General features: G+C 24.2%; 1 protein-coding gene and 1 long non-coding RNA gene across 12 annotated transcripts in view; one reads left to right on the top strand and one right to left on the bottom strand.

Annotated features, from left to right (window-relative positions):
- Positions 1-21945, bottom strand: part of LOC149031404 (uncharacterized) — a 151770-nt gene that overhangs the window by 64727 nt on the left and 65098 nt on the right. The gene's annotated exons all lie outside the window — the stretch shown is intronic.
- Positions 8364-21945, top strand: part of KCNQ (KCNQ potassium channel) — a 66006-nt gene continuing 52424 nt past the window's right edge. For 2 of the 11 annotated variants that reach the window (XM_089176123.1, XM_089176120.1), the window contains exons 1-2: positions 8364-10005; positions 10398-15149. In XM_089176123.1, the coding sequence (XP_089032249.1) occupies positions 14804-15149 (346 nt within the window). In that variant the 5' untranslated portion in view covers positions 8364-10005; positions 10398-14803. The remainder of the gene's footprint in view (positions 10006-10397; positions 15150-21945) is intronic. The other 9 variants (XM_089176117.1, XM_089176116.1, XM_089176113.1 and 6 more) reach the window with 9 other exon arrangements.

Genomic DNA, 21945 nt, shown 5'->3' with positions numbered 1-21945 from the left:
AGGAGTACTGTTTTCCTCAAAATTCACCTTCAGACTGAGTTATTGTCTTCTACAAAAATACTTTTATTAAATGATTTGTTTATATGACTTTTTCGAATCTTACACATGCGTGCAACGTTAATAATATTTCTAATAAAGAAAATTTCAGAATATAACGTTCAGATTTTACTATTTTATTTATTCTAACATAATTATTTTATAGCTTCTGTGTAATGATGATTTCAAGAGTTAAATTATCCTGTAATGTAAGTAGAATGTCTTAGAATATGAAAATAATTGTTAATTAATTACAATACTTGTTAAATAATCGAAAGGATTATGTATTGTTAATTAAAAATACCAGTTATATTATCAGGAGTACTGTTTTCCTCAAAATTCACCTTCAGACTGAGTTATTGTCTTTTACAGAAATACTTTTATTAAATGATTTGTTTATATGACTTTTTCGAATCTTACACATGCGTGCAACGTTAATAATATTTCTAATAAAGAAAATTTCAGATTATAACGTTCAGATTTTACTATTTTATTTATTCTAACATAATTATTTTATCGCTTCTGCGTAATGATGATTTCGAGAGTTAAATTATCCTGTAATGTAAGTAGAATGTCTTAGAATATTAAAATAATTGTTAATTAATTAAAATACTTGTTAAATAATTGAAAGGATTATGTATTGTTAATTAAAAATACCAGTTATATGATCAGGAGTATCGTTTTCCTCAAAATTCACCTTCAGACTGAGTTATTGTCTTGTACAAAAATACTTTTATTAAATGATTTGTTTATATGACTTTTTCGAATGTTACACATGCGTGCAACGTTAATAATATTTCTAATAAAGAAAATTTCAGATTATAACGTTCAGATTTTACTATTTTATTTATTCTAACATAATTATTTTATCGCTTCTGCGCAATGATGATTTCGAGAGTTAAATTATCCTGTAATGTAAGTAGAATGTCTTAGAATATTAAAATAATTGTTAATTAATTAAAATACTTGTTAAATAATTGAAAGGATTATGTATTGTTAATTAAAAATACCAGTTATATGATCAGGAGTATCGTTTTCCTCAAAATTCACCTTCAGACTGAGTTATTGTCTTCTACAAAAATACTTTTATTAAATGATTTGTTTATATGACTTTTTCGAATGTTACACATGCGTGCAACGTTAATAATATTTCTAATAAAGAAAATTTCAAATTATAACGTTCAGATTTTATTATTTTATTTATTCTAACATAATTATTTTATCGCTTCTGCGCAATGATGATTTCGAGAGTTAAATTATCCTGTAATGTAAGTAGAATGTCTTAGAATATTAAAATAATTGTTAATTAATTAAAATACTTGTTAAATAATCGAAAGGATTATGTATTGTTAATTAAAAACATCAGGTATATGATCAGGATTACCGTTTTCCTCAAAATTCACCTTCAGACTGAGTTTATTGTCTTCTATAAAAATAAATGTAAAATCCAAAAAATGGATTAACCGTTTGAGTCCCAGGGGGTTTTGAAAAAACATTGTTGAAGAATCCTAAATAGCGAAACCGCGTTTTTTTTAAATGAGTACGATAAGGCCCAAACAGCGCGACAGTCTGTCAGTTTCAGTCAGTTTTCCACAATGTTCAATATTTATCAGATTTCCTCGACATCAAATCTCAACATCGCGGTCGCGCTACTTGGGACTCAATCGGTTAAAGCGGTCTTTAGCTAGATTTCACTTGCCATGGGATGTATACCATATAAAAATATGATAAACATTACATGGAAAGTAATATCCATTGCCCGGGTCTAACCACGAGGAGGTAACCGCTTCTGAAGACCCACGAGGGATGTGCATCTTAAAGATGTCCATATCCGAATGTAATTGAAAGGAAGGAACATAAATCTTAGGTCCCACCATAAGAGTACCATTTCAAAAATTCTTACAGTTATTATCGAAAATACAAAGAAAAGTTTTAATACCAAGAATAAACGAAATGATTAATTAAGAGTGTAACCTGAATAGAATTTTAATATGGAGAAGTGACTTAAAAATAAATATATTTTATTAATAATTAAATAATTAAAAATTACATATATGGTTATAGTACTTTTTTTTTTGGAAAATATAAATTATTTCTAAATAAATAATAAGTTATTTTGTATAATATAATAATTGAGTAATTTTGTTGAATACTTTTTACAGACACCACTTATAAATTTATGTTAGTGAGAATTATCGATATAAATCCTGACGCAACCCTAACGCAACCCTGACGATCAATGAAGGGATTAAGATTGTAAGGTTTTGATTTTAGTACAATATTTTTTAAAATTTCTATCCAATTGTTTAAACTAAAGTATATTATCTTTTTAAGATTCATGACGAATCAACGATGATTTTCGGGAAGGGTGGAGGGTAAAGTTTTTTATATTAATAAAATATCATATAGGGAATTTTTCCTTTTTTTTTTTTTTCCAAAAAATACTATTATCATTCTCTCTTTTTTTTTTTCAAAAAATACTATTATCATTCTCTCTTTTTTTTTTTTTTTACGTATTTTTGTAATGAACTACAACGTGACTCAAGTTTGAGTCTTCTTATTGTCAATAATAAAAGGTCAAGTGTACTAACACATGTAACCTGCATTTGTTAAGTAAAAGAATGAAAGAAATAAAGTAGAAAAGAAAGACTTAAACAATAAGGAAAGAAATAAAAAAAAAAAAAAAAAAATGAAAGAGGTAATAACGACACTTCTTTGACTCTTCTTTCTCTGAAGTCATTTTTATTTGAGTAAGACAAAGCATCATTTCATCAGGGACGACGACGACGACGAATTTCTTTATTTTCATCGCGAAAAAAAAATATCTTTTAAAAAAAAAATCCAAATAAAAGAGAAGATAAAACACAAAAATAGTTAATAAAAAAATCAAAACAAAAAACAAAACCAACTATTTATGATTAATTTTATTAAATTGATTATGATTTCAGATTATTTTCTTTTTTATATTTCATTTAATTTAATTTAATTTATACGTGTTTTGTCCTCCCCCCCCCAAAATCGTGTCGATGTTTGTTCGATTTGTTTCGTTTTTTTTTTTTTTTTAGATGAATCACAATTAATTAAATAATTAGTAATTAAAAATAATTAGGTCATGAAACTAACCTAAGAAAAATAAAAAAAAAATAAAACAAAAAGAAAGAATTTAAAAAAAAGGAAAAAAGAAAAAAAACAAATGTGATCTTCATTTTTATTTATAACCTAATTTATTTATTTATTAATTTTTTATTTTTGTTTAAACAAATTTCCTCCTACCTTTACCACCCCCACACACACACACGTGCCTACCTTTCCACTTTTCTTCTATAATTTTATTATCTATTCTTATCACAACTTATACATATATGTATGTATGTATGTATGTATGTATGTATGTATGTATGTATGTATGTTGTGATACGAAAAAAATTTTGTTTTATTTTTATTTTTTGGAAATATTTCAATTTATTTTGTATTAACTTTATTTATTTATTTTTTTTCTTAAACCTTTAGGGACCAATTTTCTTCTATGTCTTATTTTATATTATTCTCATTCCCGATTTTCCCCTCAACCCCCATAAAACATTGTATCATCGAAGCAATGAAGGAAGATTAATGAGAATATGGAAATGTATGTATGGGTTATATTCATGAAATTTACTGGATGCTGCCTACGTAAATTTAAACAAGGGTTCAAAGCAGTTCACATACATATATACACACATATATGTATAAATATATGTATATACATTACGTATTACAGCTTACGTGTAAAGGGATCGTAAGAGAATGATCGAATACTATAATACTATGTGTTAGTGATAGGGGGTGGGGTGTGAGTGGAGTAAGATGAGGGGGAGGCTTGTGGTAAGGTGGTAAGGGATGAAACAAAAAAAAAAAGGTTAGGATCCAATTTACTATTACACTTTTTTGTTCCATTGAATTATTCCTAAAGTAATTTTTATTATAAACTTTTTTACCTCCCCCATCGTAAAACGATCGTACAATATTTTATCGCAAAAAAAAAAGAAAAAAGAAAGAAAGAAGTAAAAACGAAAAAAATCGAAAAGAAAAGGAAAAATAGCAAATTAAATTGGAAGAAAAAGAGAGAAAAAAAAAGTGGACGAAGAAACCTTCGAATTTTCCTACAGACATATTTGGGGTATCTTATAAATATATTATAATGTTAAAAATTATTTATTAAATAATTAATTTAAGTAAATGTGTAATTTTATTTATTATTTGAATGATTTTTTATAAATATAAAATGTGTGTATGTGTGTGTTGATTTAATACAATTACTAAACTATAAATTATAAAATTATAACAACACAACAAAATAATACCACAATATGGAGGGTAGAAGTAAGGAGTGTCATTTCACATGGGAGAAAATTTGAAATAGTGTCCAGCGTATGTTATAAATAACAGTTCAAAAACCTTCCAGAATGGCGCTGGTGTAGACAAAGGGTATTGTATGAATGTAGCAATTGTAAACGAATTGAAGTATGCCGAGTTAAAAAATGTAATATTAATTATTGCCGACTAAAGTAGTTAATTATTGAAAATGTCAACTACTTGCGTAGTACAAAATAATGTAGTAAATATAACCTTAAAGAATTATTATGAGAAAACGTGGTAGATAGAATGATTTTATTTCGTGAACTGTGAATAGTACGTTTATTGATTTTTTTATCATTTAATTTTATGAAAAAGTATGTCAATAACAAAACAGTTATGGGTAAAATTGGTATTGTGAAAAGTTATCCAAGTGGGCGTAAATCCTTCTACGTACTGTGGCGCCACCCTAATTGAATGCATTTCGACGGACACTTTTCATGTAAACAGATGATTCTCCTTACCTTTACCCGCCACATACCACAATTACAATGTAATTAAAAAAGTAAGGTTATGTCGTATATTAATTGACATAATTAAATTGAAATACAGATACATACAACTACCTATTGAAAATTTGCAGTACCTAAAGACTTACATAACCTCTAAATAATAAATCTTTAAATTAGCAAAAAAAAAAATACAAAATAATCACGATAGAAATTATGCTTTATTCTAAGTTGAAAAAAACCAACACAAAATATACCAAAATTTTATTAAAATCAGTTCAGTAATTTCAAAATTCATTGAAAATCAACAATGTGACACTGAATTTTTCTATTCAAAGATATACTTTCTTGTAAATTAACCTTAATTCTAAAGACAATTGCATGAATTTTATTATCAATTTAATAAAACAAGATGAGCCTCTCAATCATTCTAACGAGTTAGTTAGGGATTTGTAAACAATCAATTTATATCCAAGAGAGTGAAATTGAGAAATTGTGTATAGAAAACATCCTAATTACATCTTTCATAACGATAAAACCTTTCTCCGAAAAAGAAAAAAAAGAGGAAAAAAGAAAAGAAAAAAAAAAGAAATACAGTAGTAAGAAATCATATCTTCCTGTTCGAATTAAACAAATATTAATAAATAAAATAATTGGACAATAATAAATCGAAAAATATATAACAAAATATTTATATAAGTAAAATTTGTTAATTGAATATTATTTAAAAAATATTCAATCTAATCAATTTAATACAAATGTATTCATTATTTAATTTAAAAATTAATTTAATCGATTCAATATACTACAAATAAATTAATTTGTTATTATTATTATATTTTATGTTATTATATTAATATTATATTAAAATTACATTCAATATTATTTAATAATTTAATTAATAATTAAATAATAATTTTATAATAATTTAATTAATAATTAAATAATAATTTTATAATAATTTAATTAATAATTAAATAATACATTTATAATAATTTAATTAATAATTAAATAATACATTTATAATAATTTAATTAATAATTAAATAATAAATTTTAATAATTTAATTAATAATTAAATAATAATTTTATAATAATTTAATTAATAATTAAATAATAAATTTTAATAATTTAATTAATAATTAAATTATTATAATTATATAATACATTATATTATATATTATTTGTTATTAATATTAATATAATATATATATGTATTTTAATAATTAAGTTGATTTCATTCACAAATATTTTTGTTAAACAAATTTACTTAGGATTTGTTAATTTTGCAATTCTTCGAACTTGCTTTTCAAATTTCATATTCTCGGATTATAAAATTTTATTTTAATAATAAAACCTCAAATAATACAATAACTGTCTTTCTCTCTCTCTCTCTCTCTCTCTCTCTCTCTCTCTCCTTTTCGTTCTATTTTATTCCTCATATAAATGTTTTATTTATTCTATAAATATTTGAATACACGTATACTTATAAGAATCTAAATATATATTATCTAAATTAGGTCGTACAGGGTTTCTCAACCTTATGGGTCGCGGTTCAATATATACAGTTATACATACATAACTTATATATATATATATATATATATATATATATATATATATAGGGTCGCGTTAAATTTTCAATAAGCTTTGGAATGGTAACATCTACCTTTACTAGCAGACGACGGAAAAGTATAATTAATTTCTAAAAGATTTTTCCAAACTTCTTATTGAATGTCATATTAAATGTTAGTAATAATAGAACACAGTGTATGTAAAAAATTAAAAAAAAATTAGAACAGTTTATTTTTAAAATAATTCAATTATATAATACTACAAGATTGACCAAGTTTTTAGCAAATTTCTTTATTCAAATTTGAATCACTTACAGTAAGGAACATAATTGAACTAATAACCACTGGTTTTAGTATAGATCTTTATTTATTGCTAAAAATGTAGAAAAATATTAAAAAATGAATATTATATATAGTAAGTTTTATTACAGTTAGTTGTAAGATCAGAAAATTTTGTCAACAAATAATGTCTCAAATGATCATATTAAAATGTCTTAAAATCATCATAACATCATTAAATAATATAAATTTGTGTTCTATTGAAACAAAAGGATTATTTATTTATTTTTTTTTGTTTTTTTTTCTAAATTCTGTGCGTAATTTTCTTTCTTTTTTTCTTTTTTTCAAATGACACGTTTTATTACTTTTGATACTATCAGTCAAATGATTTATTACGTGGATAAATCTCGTTCAATATTATTTAAAAAAAATTTGTAAATAAAAATAAAACGAATGTTAAACGTACGTTTATTATTTAACAAATTTAAACGAAACTATATAGCGTTCAATTTTGTTTCAATTTAAATATAAAAAAATACAATATAAAAAAGAAAGAAAGAAACGAAATTAGAAAAAAAAGAGTAAACATTCACCGGCCCAATTTAGGACATTTTTCAATCATTTTATCTTCCATCGAAATTTGAAAACTCGTACCAACGAGATTTTTCCTTTATTTTTTTTTTTTATTTATTACAATTAATAATTGACAAAAAGGCGCGATAAATTGTATTGAAAAAACAAAACATGTGAAGATAAGAAAAAAAGACAAGCAACAAAATAATATCAAATGCAAAATACGAAAGATATTAAATTAAGTGTTAATAGTTGATGAAAAAAAAAAAAAGAAAAAATAGAAACTTAATTTGTAAAATAATTTGTAAAAATAAAAAAATATATAAAAAATACCAGTGAGATTATTTAGAAAGATCTACTTAAACAAAAGAACAAAAAAAAAAAAAGGAAAAACAAATAGAAATAAAACTTGACACCCTCAGAGACACGTATGAAATATTCATTTGAATTTAAATGTAAGAAAAAATAACAAAAAAAAAAAGACAGAAAAAAAAACAATATAAAACACCAGAATTTTGGTAGGTGATGTAGAATGAATGAAATATCCTCCTGAAAATAAATGTAAGCAAAAAAAAAAACAAAAGAACAAAGAAAAAGAAAGGAAAAAACAACCAATATAAAATGCCACAATTTTTAGGGGGTGATGTGAAATGAAAAATAGCAAAAATAATGGTGAACGACGTACGACAACGATAGGAGAGAATACCAAAAAAAAAAAAAGAAAAGAAAAAAAATGAAATAAGAATAAGAAAAAAAAAAGAATCAAGAATATGAAGATGAGGATGAAGATGAAAAAGGAAAAGTAAGAAAAAAGATAAAAAAAAATGAAAAAAAAAAAAAGAAAAAAACTAAAGAATATGAAAAAAAAGCAGAAGAAAAAAAACAGAAAAATGAAAAAAAAAAGAAAAAAAAGGTTGAAGAAGAAGAATGAAAAAAAAAATTAAAAAAAAAAATGAAAAAAAAAATAATAAATAAAAAGAGTTAAAGAGAGGAAAAAGAAAGAGAGAAGAAGAAGAAGAAGAAGGGTTGAGGTAGGAGGGGGGGGGGGGTAGATTGTAGGGGAATGGGGATGGGGATGAGGTGGGAAAGAAAAGTAGAGAAATGAAGAGAGTGAGAGAGAAAAATAGAGAGAGAGAGAGAGAGAGAGAGAAACATTTTTGTCATTCCTTGCGGTCAATCCTTTCGGGGGCGAGTGAAAAGCGCCAGAGTAAAGCATACGATTGTTGCGGAGGGTGGTGGAACTAAAGGGCGGCAAAGAGCCACAGTTGGTTGCGGGCTGTCGCCCTGGGAACATTGCCTAACACGTCGTGTTTTACTTCTACTCGAATTCGCGAGTGTGTTCTCTCTGTGTGTATGTGTATGTGTGTGTGTGTTTTCTGTTTTTCTTCTGTTGGTTTATTATCCAACCGATAAAAACGTGTGCATGTGTACATGTGTTTGTGTATTCTGTGTATGTGTCAGGTGTTTCTCACTTTCTCACAAGAAAGAAAATTAAAATTACGATTAACCCCCCAAAAGAAGAAAATAAAACCTTCCCCAAATAAATTAATAATAAAACGGAGAGTTAATTAAGGGTAAAGAAAAAAATTTTCAACCCTTAAAAATGAAATCTTAACATGTGATAACAGTGAAAATAATAAAAAATCAGTAAATTAGATCAGAAAATCCCAATCCAATTCAATCAACTTCCCATTCCCTGATTTATTCCTTTCAACCTTTGGTGGTTGACAAATTATTAACCATTACCATTACTTCCTTTACCCTTTACCCCCACTCTTTTTTTTCTTCATTTTGTCTTGTTTTGACCTGTTATACTCTTCCTAAAAATAAAATAAAATAAAAAAACAGTATGATAATAATATATGATAGTGCGTACAGAGGAAGAGAGGGGGGGGGGTTATGGGGTATGAGAAATAATTAAAAAATAGGGTCAAACATTTCAAGAGAGATATTTGGTATTAATAATCATCCCCAGTATTCTCCCACCCCCTTTATTTCCCTCCCTTCTTTGGATTATTCAATCTGTACGAACAGACACGTGTACTTTGAAAGAAACTCGTGTATTTGTGTGTGTGTGTGTGTGTGTGTAATATTTTCTTTTACAAAAGTTTTTGTTTGTTTCTCAAGACACATTATAGAAAGAGGAAGATATATTTTAAATAAAAAATAAAAAACCAAAGGATTAAAGTTGACAAATGTGTGTGTGTGTGTGTGAAAAAAAATCAATTTGAATGACAACGAAACAAACGATTTATGATTTTTTTTTTTTGAATCTTGTGTAATAAAATTTGCAATAATTTGATTTAATTCAAATGATAATGATGTATATTATAAATAAACATAATTTTGTGACGTATTCTGATTAATAAAAATAATAAAAAAAAAAGGAAGAGAAGTGTGATATTATAAAAAAAAAAAAAAAAAAAATTATATCAGACTGTGTCACATGGAAAAGTGCAGAAAAAAAAATAAAAATAAAAATAAAAACGAAGTTGTGGTAATAAAAAAAGATAAAAGAAAAAAGAAAATAATTTAGGAGAATACTATAAGCATGATTTCAATGAAAAGTGACAAAAATGTGTGTGTATTAGTATTACTGAGATTATCTTTCATCATCTTATACTTTAAAGAACATACTAATACTACGAAGAAAACGTATACACGTACATGCGTATTATCATCACATGCATATGTATCAAGGTATCAGGAGAAGAAAAATCATTCAAAAGGATATCCTTCGAAGTCGGACAAATTGAATCAAAGAAACTTAATCCCTGTCTTTTTTTAGCAATAGTATATCACACACACACACACATACACACATATATATATATATATAAATAAAATTGATTTGATCATCTGATCATCTATTGGATCATACTGAACGAGTTTTATTTTATTTTGTTTTTCCTTTCAAAGATTTGATTATAGTTCAATGCATCTAAGTTACCAAATCAAATCCTAATTCATTTATTTTTTACTTAAAAAAAAAAAAAAAACCTAGAAAACACATTGGCGTAATATCATATTTTTTTTTTTTCTATTTTTTTTTTTTTTACTCTTTCAACTTGTGTTTCTTTTTTTGATGATAGTAGTAGTGAAAGGTGCAACAACGTGAACCAGTTTTCTTCTTGGACGAAGAAGAACTTTTATTTCTCAACAACTATACTGAAGAAGAAGGAGAAAGGTCAAAGGACACACACACTATCGTACATTACGTCTATAGCAACTTTGTGTGAATAAAACGTGTACGTTTACATGTAAACCACGATCAAAGACACACACACACACATACATACACACATTCATACACATATATTTATATATGTGTTTGAAAACGTGTTTGTGTACGTGAAAATTCACCTTTGCACTTAAAGAGAAAGAGACAGAAGATGAAACTAGGGTGCAATGGTGGTGGTGGTTGATGCATTCTGTTCAACTATGAAACTCACAAATACAATCATCATTCGTTATCGTATATGAATGTAAAAAAAAAAAAAAAAAACAGTAGTTACTTGGTTATCAATTGATTCTTTTTTTTTCAATTAAAAATAATTATAATCTATCTATAGGGTGTTTAAAAAAAAAATTCATCTGTAATTTAGATTCGAATTTTTTCAATTTTATCAAAGCAATAAAACACAAATTTCAATCTAAATGAAATAAGAATAAAAAAAGAAAAAAATAGGAAGTAAAGAAGTACGATCAATCGTTTAAAGTGCATTTAAAAATTTCAACCAATCCCGTGATTGCTATTACTACTACGTTAGTGTGTGTGTGTGTTTGTGGTTACTTCAACATACTGCAATTGAAATGTTTTTCAACGTACGCACGTTTTAAGATTTTTTAACGTGATTATAATTCATTATTCTCCATTTTTTTTTCGGGTTATATTGAAAAAAAGGAATTCGTGTGCAATAAAAAAAAAAAAAAATTTGGTACAATCATTAACAAAAAAAAATAAAATATAAATAAATCAATCAATAAACGTAAAAATTCGATTGAGTGTTTATTAACTGATGAATAAACTGATAATTGAACGGGGGTTGGTGAGGGGGTATTGTTTTATTTTCAAAATTCACTCACACGTGCATATCGTGAACTTTTAATAGAATTCATGCGTTAAAAGTTTGCAAAAATTGATATATTAGAAAAAAAAAACAAAAAAAAAAAATGTGAATTCCATTAAATTTGATACATGTACACGAGTGTGTACGTCTCTGTGTATTTGTGTGTGTGTGTGTGTGTATGTATGAAAAACAATAGAAATTTTATAAAATTTTCAAACGTCGAACAATAACTGAATTTTATGTGTTAACAGTCTGGAAAGAAATATAGAAGAAAGGAAGAATAAAAAAAAAAAAAAAAGAAAAAATCGAAACAATTTTCAGTTGTTGTTGTTGTGCGCCAGTTTATTGACGATGAAAAATCAATGACTAGTTTTTTTTTTTCTTTTCAAACAAGAAAATAAAAATTAAAAACAAAGAAGGAAAACAATGAAAACCTAATCGGATTGATTTAATTAGTGCAATCGATTATGTGAAATTTATGAACAATACGAAAGAAAAAGGATATTAAAAATTTGTTAAATAAATAAATAAATAAAAATAAAAAGAGAATAGAGAGATCTCATCGAAGAGGAAAATTTTCAGATAAAACGACGACTCAAGTTTCATCTTTAACTTAATCGTCATTATCATTTATCTTTCTGTGTGTTTTTGTGTATATGTGTGTGTTTTATTCGCAAAAGGAGTGAGTAGTGGGATGGTATTGAATCGCGTGATACTTTGATAAAGAAATAAAATAAAAATAAAGAGTTAAGAAGAGAGATAAAGTGAAAGATAGACAGAGTGAGAAAGAGGGTGGGGTGGGGTGGGGTGGGGGGGAGAAACAAGAAGAAAAATAAAAAGAAGAACAAGTGTATAAGAAAACTCACCCTTCTTTTGGTGATAATGCAAAAGGATTTCTCATTCAAACTAATGCGGAAAATCGGAAACCGTGATCCGTTGAAAAGAATTTCCACGTGATAGAAACGTTCAAATTGAACAATAAAAAAAAAAAAGAAAAAGAAGAGGGAGAAGAGGAAGAAGAAGAAGAGCTTTGTGATAAGAAAAAATCAAGTATCGAAAATAAACAAAAAAAAAAAATAAACCACACAAAAATAATATAAAAAGATACGTCATTGATTTCAACGTTGATTTAATGAAAAAGAAATAAAAAACGAGAAAGAAAGAAAGAAAGAAAGAAAGGAAGGAAGTAAATAAAAGAAGAAGAAGAAGAATAAATAAGAAAGATTTTATTCTTTACTTATTCCACCCTCTCTTCCAACCCCCCATTTCTTGACATCTTCCAACATCCTCAGAGATAAATAATAATAATAATAATAAAACAAAAGGTAAGGAATATTCAAGATTAAATTCTGTCTTGTGATAAATAAATTATTAACAGAATTAAATAAATGTAAAATAATTGTTAGAGAATCCTAGTTTTTTTTCTCCCCTGGAACGAAAGATAAGAAATCGTAAAAAAAAAAATATATATATAAGAAAAGAACGAGGGAAAATAAAAAAGCACCATTCTCAAAGAAAAAGAAGAAGAACGTGAGATAAAAAAGACGAAAGGGGGGAACAAATTAAATTTCATCGAGAAATAAATAAATAAATAAATCAATCAAAAATAAAAAGAAGAAGAAAATTAATAAGAAGAAGAGAAACAAAAAATAAATATAAAAATGAAATTTAATTGAACGTGAAAATAAACAAAACAAATAAAACAGACAAAATATCCATAAAATTCTGCGGAAATTAAATAAATAAATAATTTTTTATTTATAAAAAAGAAATTACATTATTGTTCTTTTTTATTTATTTTTTTTGGAAAGCAATAAAAACCAAATACAATAGCACATCATCCCCTCACACACATCCCCAAGTGAATAATTTCAATATTCATTGAATCAAAATTATTCCAACAAGAATTAACCAACATTTAATTGAAACATTTTTTTTTGGGGGATAATTAATTTTGAACATTTTTTAATGAAACATTTAAAAACAATATTTAATCATTCAATTTAATCAACAATAATTCAATTTGATTAGAATCATAAAATAAAAACATTAGAAACACATTAACCCCATGCTAAAGAAGTTTTCACTTTAAAAATAATAAACGTTTGAAGAAAACTCAAAAAAAAGAAAAAAAACAAAAAAGAAAAATAATAAAAGACAGTGAGAAAAAGTGAAGAGGGGTGGCAAGGGGAGGAGGGGATTTTTGTGGTTGGTTATCCTGAACATTATGCAGGGTGAGGGGGTGGTAAAGAAGAAAAAACCCCAACAGCAACAGCAGCAGCAGAAGCAACAGTCACTCTATCGGAATCACTCAACTTCCAAATTGGTTTCTTCCTTGGTGTGGGGTGAAAAAGAAGAAAAAGAAGGAAAAGGAGAAAGAGGAGGAGGTAAAGGAGGTAAAGGAGGTGGTGGGTGGTTGTTAAAGTGTTTGTTGGTTAATTCTCATGGGAGGAGGATGATAATAATCACGAATGATAATAATCGTTGCAAGTGACGAGAAAATATATACACTCGAGTGAAATAGAATTTTTATAGAAGAAAAAGTAGAAATTACTTTCGAATATTTTTTTCTTCTATTCTAAAAAAAAAGAAAAAAAAAGAATAAAAAGAAAAAGAAAAGATAGAAAGAGAAAGATTAGATAAGAAGAAAGATAGAAAAATAAATAAAAATAAAAATGGAAATGAAGAATCATTGTTACAATCATCTGATTATCTTCAAACGTTAAGAAACTTAAACAAAAAATAAACTATAAAAAAAAATAATATTTTTAATTAATAATATATAAATTAAATTAAAATTAAATCATAGTTTTGATTATATTCTTTTTTTATTCTCAACTAAAATAAAATACTCGTACTAATTACTCCTAATCTTTTGCACGAGTAAGTGAGCAAGTGAATTTGATATCTCTAATCAAATATTATTTATTTAATAATAAAATATATAAATAATATTAATCGTCAAGGATATATTAAATAAAATATATTAATTATCATTGGTTCGATGATATAAAATAAATAATTTTTAATTGACACAAATAACTTTTTATCAAACTGTAATTTGTTTTATATTTAATAATATTATATCTTTATGGTTATTGATAACAAAGTACAGAAAAATAATTAAATAAATAAATAGATAAATAAATAAATAAATGAATGAGTCAATCAATAAATCAATCAATCAATAAAAAAATAAAAAAATAAATAAATAAACAGTTAAATAAATAAATTAATTAATTAATCGGTCAATCAATCAATCAATCAATCAATCAATCAATAAAAATAATAAAAAAAATAAAAAGAAAACAGTAAAGAACAAATAATTTTCGATTGTAAGTGAAATCATTGGAAAAGAAAAAAGAAGAAAAAAAGAAAAGGACCCACCACCAAGGTCATTGGACCATGAAGATGAAGAGATCGTCGGGATGCTGCACGCTGTCATGCTAGGGAGTGGACCAGGACGCGGTAGACGCGAATGGTATCCTGGATTTTATCTTCAAAGTCGTAGATTAGGTAGAAGAATGAATCGCGGTGAACAGGAAACGTTGTTTCGGCAAAGCCGACAATTGACAAGAATTGTACCATCCCATGAGGATCTTGTTCTAAGTGTACTCAAAGCTCCCATAAGTCAACAACAACAACAGCAACAACAACAGCAACAACAACAACAACATAGACATTTTAGACATCATCAACAACAACAAAGTCATTTTCAGGAACATCATTTCAACTGTCAAACGCGTTTGGCTCATGGCAGGTGTAATCATTCAGGTATTAGGATTTAGGAGAATCATTAATTCAAATTTTGATAAAACACACGTTTAATGACGTTTTTCATATTTTTTTTTCATTAATTATTTATTTATTTAGTTAGTTATTTAGTAATGTATTTTTTTGTTCTCTAACACATTTGTCAATTTCTAATTTTTTATTTAATATTTATTTGTAATTAAATATAATTTGTTTTAATTGAAATATTTCAATATCTAATTTTGTAAATTAACAATTGTTAATAATTATTTTTACGTTTGTTTTATTACGTTGGTATTATATATATATATATATTTTTTAATATTCATTTTTTTTTATTATTTTATCTTTCTTTCTTTCCTTTTTTCCTCAGAGTGGATTGGTGGTTTTTATTTGAATTGGGCAGGTTTTTGTTAATTTTTGTTAATTTTTTTTTTTTTTACCTTGGTTTTATTATGTTGGTATTTTTTTTTACATATTTATTTATGTTTTATTTTTTTATTTTTTTTATTTATTTTTTTATTTTTTTCTTTCAAGTGGGTTGGTGGTGGTTTTTATTGGAATCGAGGAGGTATTTTTTATTATTATTTTTTTTTAATTTTTTTCTCTTCAGAAACGATCGAAAATGCGTTTGTTTTATTTGTCCAATGATTTTTTGTTTTTTTTTCTTCAATTGTTTTATTGGTCCAATAACTTTTGTTTGTTTTTTCAATTGTTTTATTGGTCCAATGATTTTTTTTTTCATTTGTTTTTTTCGTATATTCATTTTTGGCAATAGGAAAAATAAAAATATGAAGTATCGTGTATTACACTTTATAAAACTGCGAGAACTGATTTTTCAATTGAAATGAAATTTATTTATCCTAACACTGATTCTACTTGTATTTTACTTAATTACAATTTACAATGAAAAATATATTTTTAATTTATTGTAAGTAAATAATTCCTTATTTTTTCTTTTTCTTTTTTATTTTTCAATTAATTTTGTAATTTGAATTTACTGACAAATCTTACATACTTGTGATAGAGTGTTGTTGATTTTATTTATATTTGAAATTATTTTATCATTATACGATTGTTAATATTATAAATATTATTTTTATTTATTATTTAGATTATGACGAATTAATTATTTTAATTCGAAACGATTTAAAATTTAATAATTTTTCCCATAATAATAAATGAATGAATTATTATTTCTTTCGTTAAATTTTGTTCATTTTTTTTCTTTTCATTGTTTCCTTTTTGAATTATTTGTAGAAACAATTGAAATGATATTTTATTTTACGGCATTAAACGTGTGTCGATCAAGAACGCATCAAATTTCATTCGACAAATTGTATACCTTTGTCAATGTAAAATCTCATTTTACATGAAAATTTGTATGAATTTATCGATGCTGCAGGATATCAAAATACATATGACAAACATCCTAATTCATAATATCGATCAATAAATTAATTACATTTTGATGTAATACGAAAACTATATATTCGTTTAAACATATATATATATATATATATATATATATATATATATATATATATATATATATAAACATTATAAAGATAAATGGTTAAATATAATTACAAAATATTTGTATAAAACTCATTCAATCAGAACAACTCTCTCATTGTTATTTTCTGATTTTAATTAATTAATTATTTATTTATTTATTTAATTATATAATAATATTATACATAATTTTTCATTTATTCTAAGTAAATTATTTATATATATTTTTTTTTATTATCTTTAATTTGAGTTTATGAAAAATTGTACACACTTGTGTTAAAGTGCTTTTATTTATATTATATTATTTATTTAATTTATTTTCATATTTTTTTTATATGAATATATTATTACATCATTCGATTTTACTTCATATTTTTCGATTATTTCCTTTTATATTATTTTATAACATTTTTTTATTAACTATAGTAACAATTGTCATATATATTATTTAGTATATAACATTTTCGATTGATTGTAGGGTAATACTTTTGATTTACATAGTCATCGATATTCATTTGGAAATAAATAAACAAATCGTTTATTGTATCCTCACGTTTTTATGTAAATTAAAATTTATTTATTTTTTTTTTTTTTATATTTTAAACGATACCAAACAAAACAATCCTCAGTTTTTATTAATTATTATCTAATCTATATATATATATATGTGTGTGTGTGTATATTACGATACGAGTTTGAAAAAAATAATAATAAGTATGCATAGAAATTTGTATTTTTAATAAAATATGCAGCATCGATACTTGAATAACATTAATTTTTTATTTGATAAAATTTTTGTTTGAAACAATTCTGACAAAAATTCAATATACAAAAGTTTAGAATAAAATAAAAAAATAAAAAAAGAAAAAAGAAAAATGCGTTATTGACAAAAAATTTGCAAATACAATTTTAAACAAACGATTATAAACAATCGTGTTTTTATTTATAATATTAACAGTGATATTATCACAAAAGTTTATAAAATAAAAATAGAAGAAAAAAAAAGAAAATGCGTTCTTGACAAAAATTTGCAAATACAATTTTAAACAAACGATTATAAACAATCGTTTATTATTTATTAAATCAACACTGATATTACCCACTGATCGTTGATATCGATTATTATCATTATTTTTCATTCAACTAATTATTTTCATAAGCATTACGATTAAAATACAATTTACGACATATTTTTTCTTTCAATTGAGAAGACTAAATAAAAAAGAAAAAAAGATTTGCACTTTCTACGAAATCAATTTTTATTTATACACCATATATATATATATATTAAGTATGCGATTAATTTATTTGATTATTTAATTAAAAGCCATTTTTCATTGAACCAAAAGAGGGGATGGATATCTCATACTAACGATTACAATTGGATAAATCCTTGTGCGATTAATTCCATTCGTTTATTTATTGAACCTCGAACAAAACGAGTTAACGTAGTGGAGAGGGGGAAGGGAATGAAAAGGGGGAGGGGAATGAAAAGGGGGAGATTTGATGGGGGTTGCACTAGCACCACAGCCGTCGACGAGTGCTAATAGGAAATTAATTAAATATCAATCGTTGTTATCGAAGGGGTGTAAAAATTCAATCAGTTTTCCAGTTAGTTCGTTTTGTTTTTTAATATTTCGCAAACTATTGTTTAAACTTAATAAAAATTTTTAGTTATTTTTTTTTTATCTTGTTCTATTTCTTGTGTGTTTGATTTTGTTGTTGTTGTTGTTGTTGTTGTTGTTGATATTTAATATTTTTACAATATAATCAGATGACATTTTTGTGTTAGTTCATTTTGTTTTATTATTAAATTAGTTTAAATTGAACAATTATTTAGTTTCATTTTTAGTTATCTTTTTTTATCTCATTCTATTTCTTACGTGTTTATTTTCTTTTTTTCTTTTTATTTTATATATTTAATATTTTACAATATAATTATATAAAATTTAATTGGATATCTATTCGATAATATACTCCATATTTATATTTAATAAAATATTTGTAACATATGATACAATCTTACTATATATATATATCATAATTTAAAAACAGAAGAAAAATGAACAATTACAAATATAAATAATGGAATTGTTATTAATTATTATAACTTTGTATTATAGAAATTTCAAATTGATCTATTATATTAAAATAAAATAAAAATTAATATCATATAAATTACATACACGTAGATAGAATTATTTTATGCATAATTTAAAATGAACTGAATAAGTCAAATTGAAAATTAGAAATAATTGTTCTATAATTTATTTATTTATTTATTAATTAATTTTTTTTTATTGTTTTTATAGAATTAATTTTTTTTTTGTTCGAAGCAACTGTGTCTTGTTACATAAGAGTTAGAATTTAATTATTATATATATATTTGTACAATATTATAAAAATTTCAAATTGATCTATTATTTATATTAAAATAAATTAGGTCGTATAAATTATAAACACGTAGATAAATAATAATTTTTTTTTATATATATAATTTAAATGAGAACTAAACACGTCAAATTGAAAATTAGAATCAACTGTTCTATTATTTTTTTTATTCATTTTATAATTTATCTATACATAAGTTAAATGAATTGAAATTAGAATTGAAAGAATAGTTCAGATTGAAATTAGAAACAATTGTTTTATGTTTTTTTGTTTTTATAGAATATATATATATATATATATATATATATTTTTTTTTTGTTTCGAAGCATCTGTGGTTTATTACGTAAGAGTTAGAACCTTACAAAGGGTACGATAGCAATCGCGTATAATTGATATTAAATGATTAATCGAGATATGTACGCCATTGACCTTCCTACTTTACTTGGCATAGTTCTACGCAATACTTCGTTGTCTATAATACGGAAAAATACGAAACATATGTAGTGTGTTACGATTAGATCAAGTTACATGGGAAATCAACCAGGTGGACAAATTTAAAAATACAATCTTACAACTTTCGGTTTCTAATTCTTACTTTCTCTCATTCGGTCTCAAATTCTCATAAAAACACTTAGAATAATATTGCAATAATTATTAAATTCCTTCTGTATATTTAAATTATTACATATTATAGATGATATTAAATAATATCTCATGATTTTGTTATAAAATTAATAATTACTTTTTTTTACTATATATTATTAAATATAAATTTAATATACAATCATTTATTTCTGTATTTGTTTGTTTTTTTTTTTTTATATTAAATAGAACAAAAAAATATTAAATTATATCTAGTACAACAATTTTACATATTATGTTAAACAAATATCGTAAATTCTTATAAAAACAAACACTTTGAATAATAATTAATATCTACATAATATGAAATAAAAAAAAAATATATACAATAATAATAATTAAAAAAAAAAAAGAAAAAAATAGAAATACGAATTACAGAAAAAAAAAGAATTATTAACAATAATACTAACAATTTAAATAATATTACAAATGTAAATAATATTGAAAATGAATCCAATTCATCTCTTAAATAATATCTTCAATATTATCTAATTAGATTATCTATTAATAATACGATAAACCGTATAAATATCACACTTGATTCAAATTGCAATGATCACTTACGCAACTAATCGATTTAGATTGGCTTATATCTATATAATAGGTACATATGTAACAATTTCTAAATACATACATTCACATCCACGCATACACACATTCATACACAAACAGGTATAGAAACGTATGCTTGTAGGTATCAAAGATATTAAGGTTTATTCATACATACGTAAGTTCATTCATGCACATGTATGAATGTGATTTTATACATGCATACAAACTTATATACATAGTTACCTAGATAGATAGATAGATAGATAGATACATCGATTTCATTTCTAGTTATACTAGAGAGAAAGAGAGAGAGAGAGAGAGAGAGATAGTCAATCATGATGATCGATTTTCTATGGGCCCAGAACGGAAGTCCATTACATAAAGGTCTTCGATTGAAGTTGGTTCGGTTCAATTATCACTAACACTAAAGTTATAGTAGGTTACAATCATTGTTGGATTATTTGTTACATTTTGTCGTTTTGAATAATATAATCATATAAACATGATTTGTTATAATATCGGAGAAAGGAGAGGGTGGATTTTTAGGGGGGTTTGTACACCACAAATCAAATTTATTTCGATAGTTTTTGATACGATTATTACAACTTTGATATCAATAGATGATACGTGATATATGTGAGGGAAGGGGGAAGATAAAAAAGATAGAAAAATGAACCAAAAAAATATATACATGTATATGTATATATGTAAGTAGTGTAGGAAGAGAGAATAAAGGAAGAATTCCTGTTTCAAAGTAGTCAAGCTCGACAAATGGTCAGACGCGTACCGCAGTTGTAAAATGTTTGATGATAATTAAAAAATTGTTGCAAAAGTTAGAAAATAGTTTACATTATCTACGTTTATAGATTGTTTTAGAGAGTTTCGAAATGAATGAATAACTTGCAAATTGTTTTTTTATTAAATATTACAAATTTTATATAATTAAATAATAAAAATAATTTATTAATTTTTTTTTGAATATATTTAAATTGATTATTCGTTTTATTCTTTGAGTTGTAATTAAATTTACAATATATTTACATATGTATATGATATATTTCGAAATTTATACAATTAAAATTATTTAAATAATTTATTATTTTTTATTGATATATTTAAATTGTTTATTTGTTTTTGATTTAAGTTATAATTAAATCTATGTTATTGATGTTATTCAATTAGAAAATTCAAATTCAAGTTCACGAATCTTTTATATAATAATTTATATATTATTTACAAATTTAAATAATATACATAAAAATTTGTTTAGATGTAATTCAAAATTTAACGAATATTGGTTGAATTTAATGGGCCCAATTTTTTGATGAATTTTTTTTCTATATAATTTAAATATAAAAAATAAAAAATAATCACAACAAAAATTATCTTACATTCTAAGTTGAAAAAAATCGCACAAAATACAAAAAAATTTCATTAAAATTGGTTCAGTAGTTTTGAAATTCATTGGAAACCAGCAATGTGATACTGAATTTGAAATGAGTCAAATTAACTCCGTAAATCTAGAATTGTTATTAAAAAAAAAAAAAAAAAATAAAGTTATCCATAAATCATAGCAATTCATAAAATATTTCTAACCTCAATTTCATCCACCTCTCATGCATAAAAACAATTTCAAAAATAATAAAATCATGCATACGATATTTCAAAAATATTCGAGATCATTCGATGATCAGTGGGAAATTATGATCAGAAAAGT

This window comes from Polistes dominula, unplaced genomic scaffold (genome assembly GCF_049000335.1).
Source record: "Polistes dominula isolate Pdom_NZ unplaced genomic scaffold, Pdom_raw_medaka contig_21, whole genome shotgun sequence".
Classification (NCBI taxonomy): domain Eukaryota; kingdom Metazoa; phylum Arthropoda; class Insecta; order Hymenoptera; family Vespidae; genus Polistes; species Polistes dominula.
Note: the sequence above shows the minus strand (reverse complement) of the source record. Positions and strands in the feature narration are given on the sequence as shown.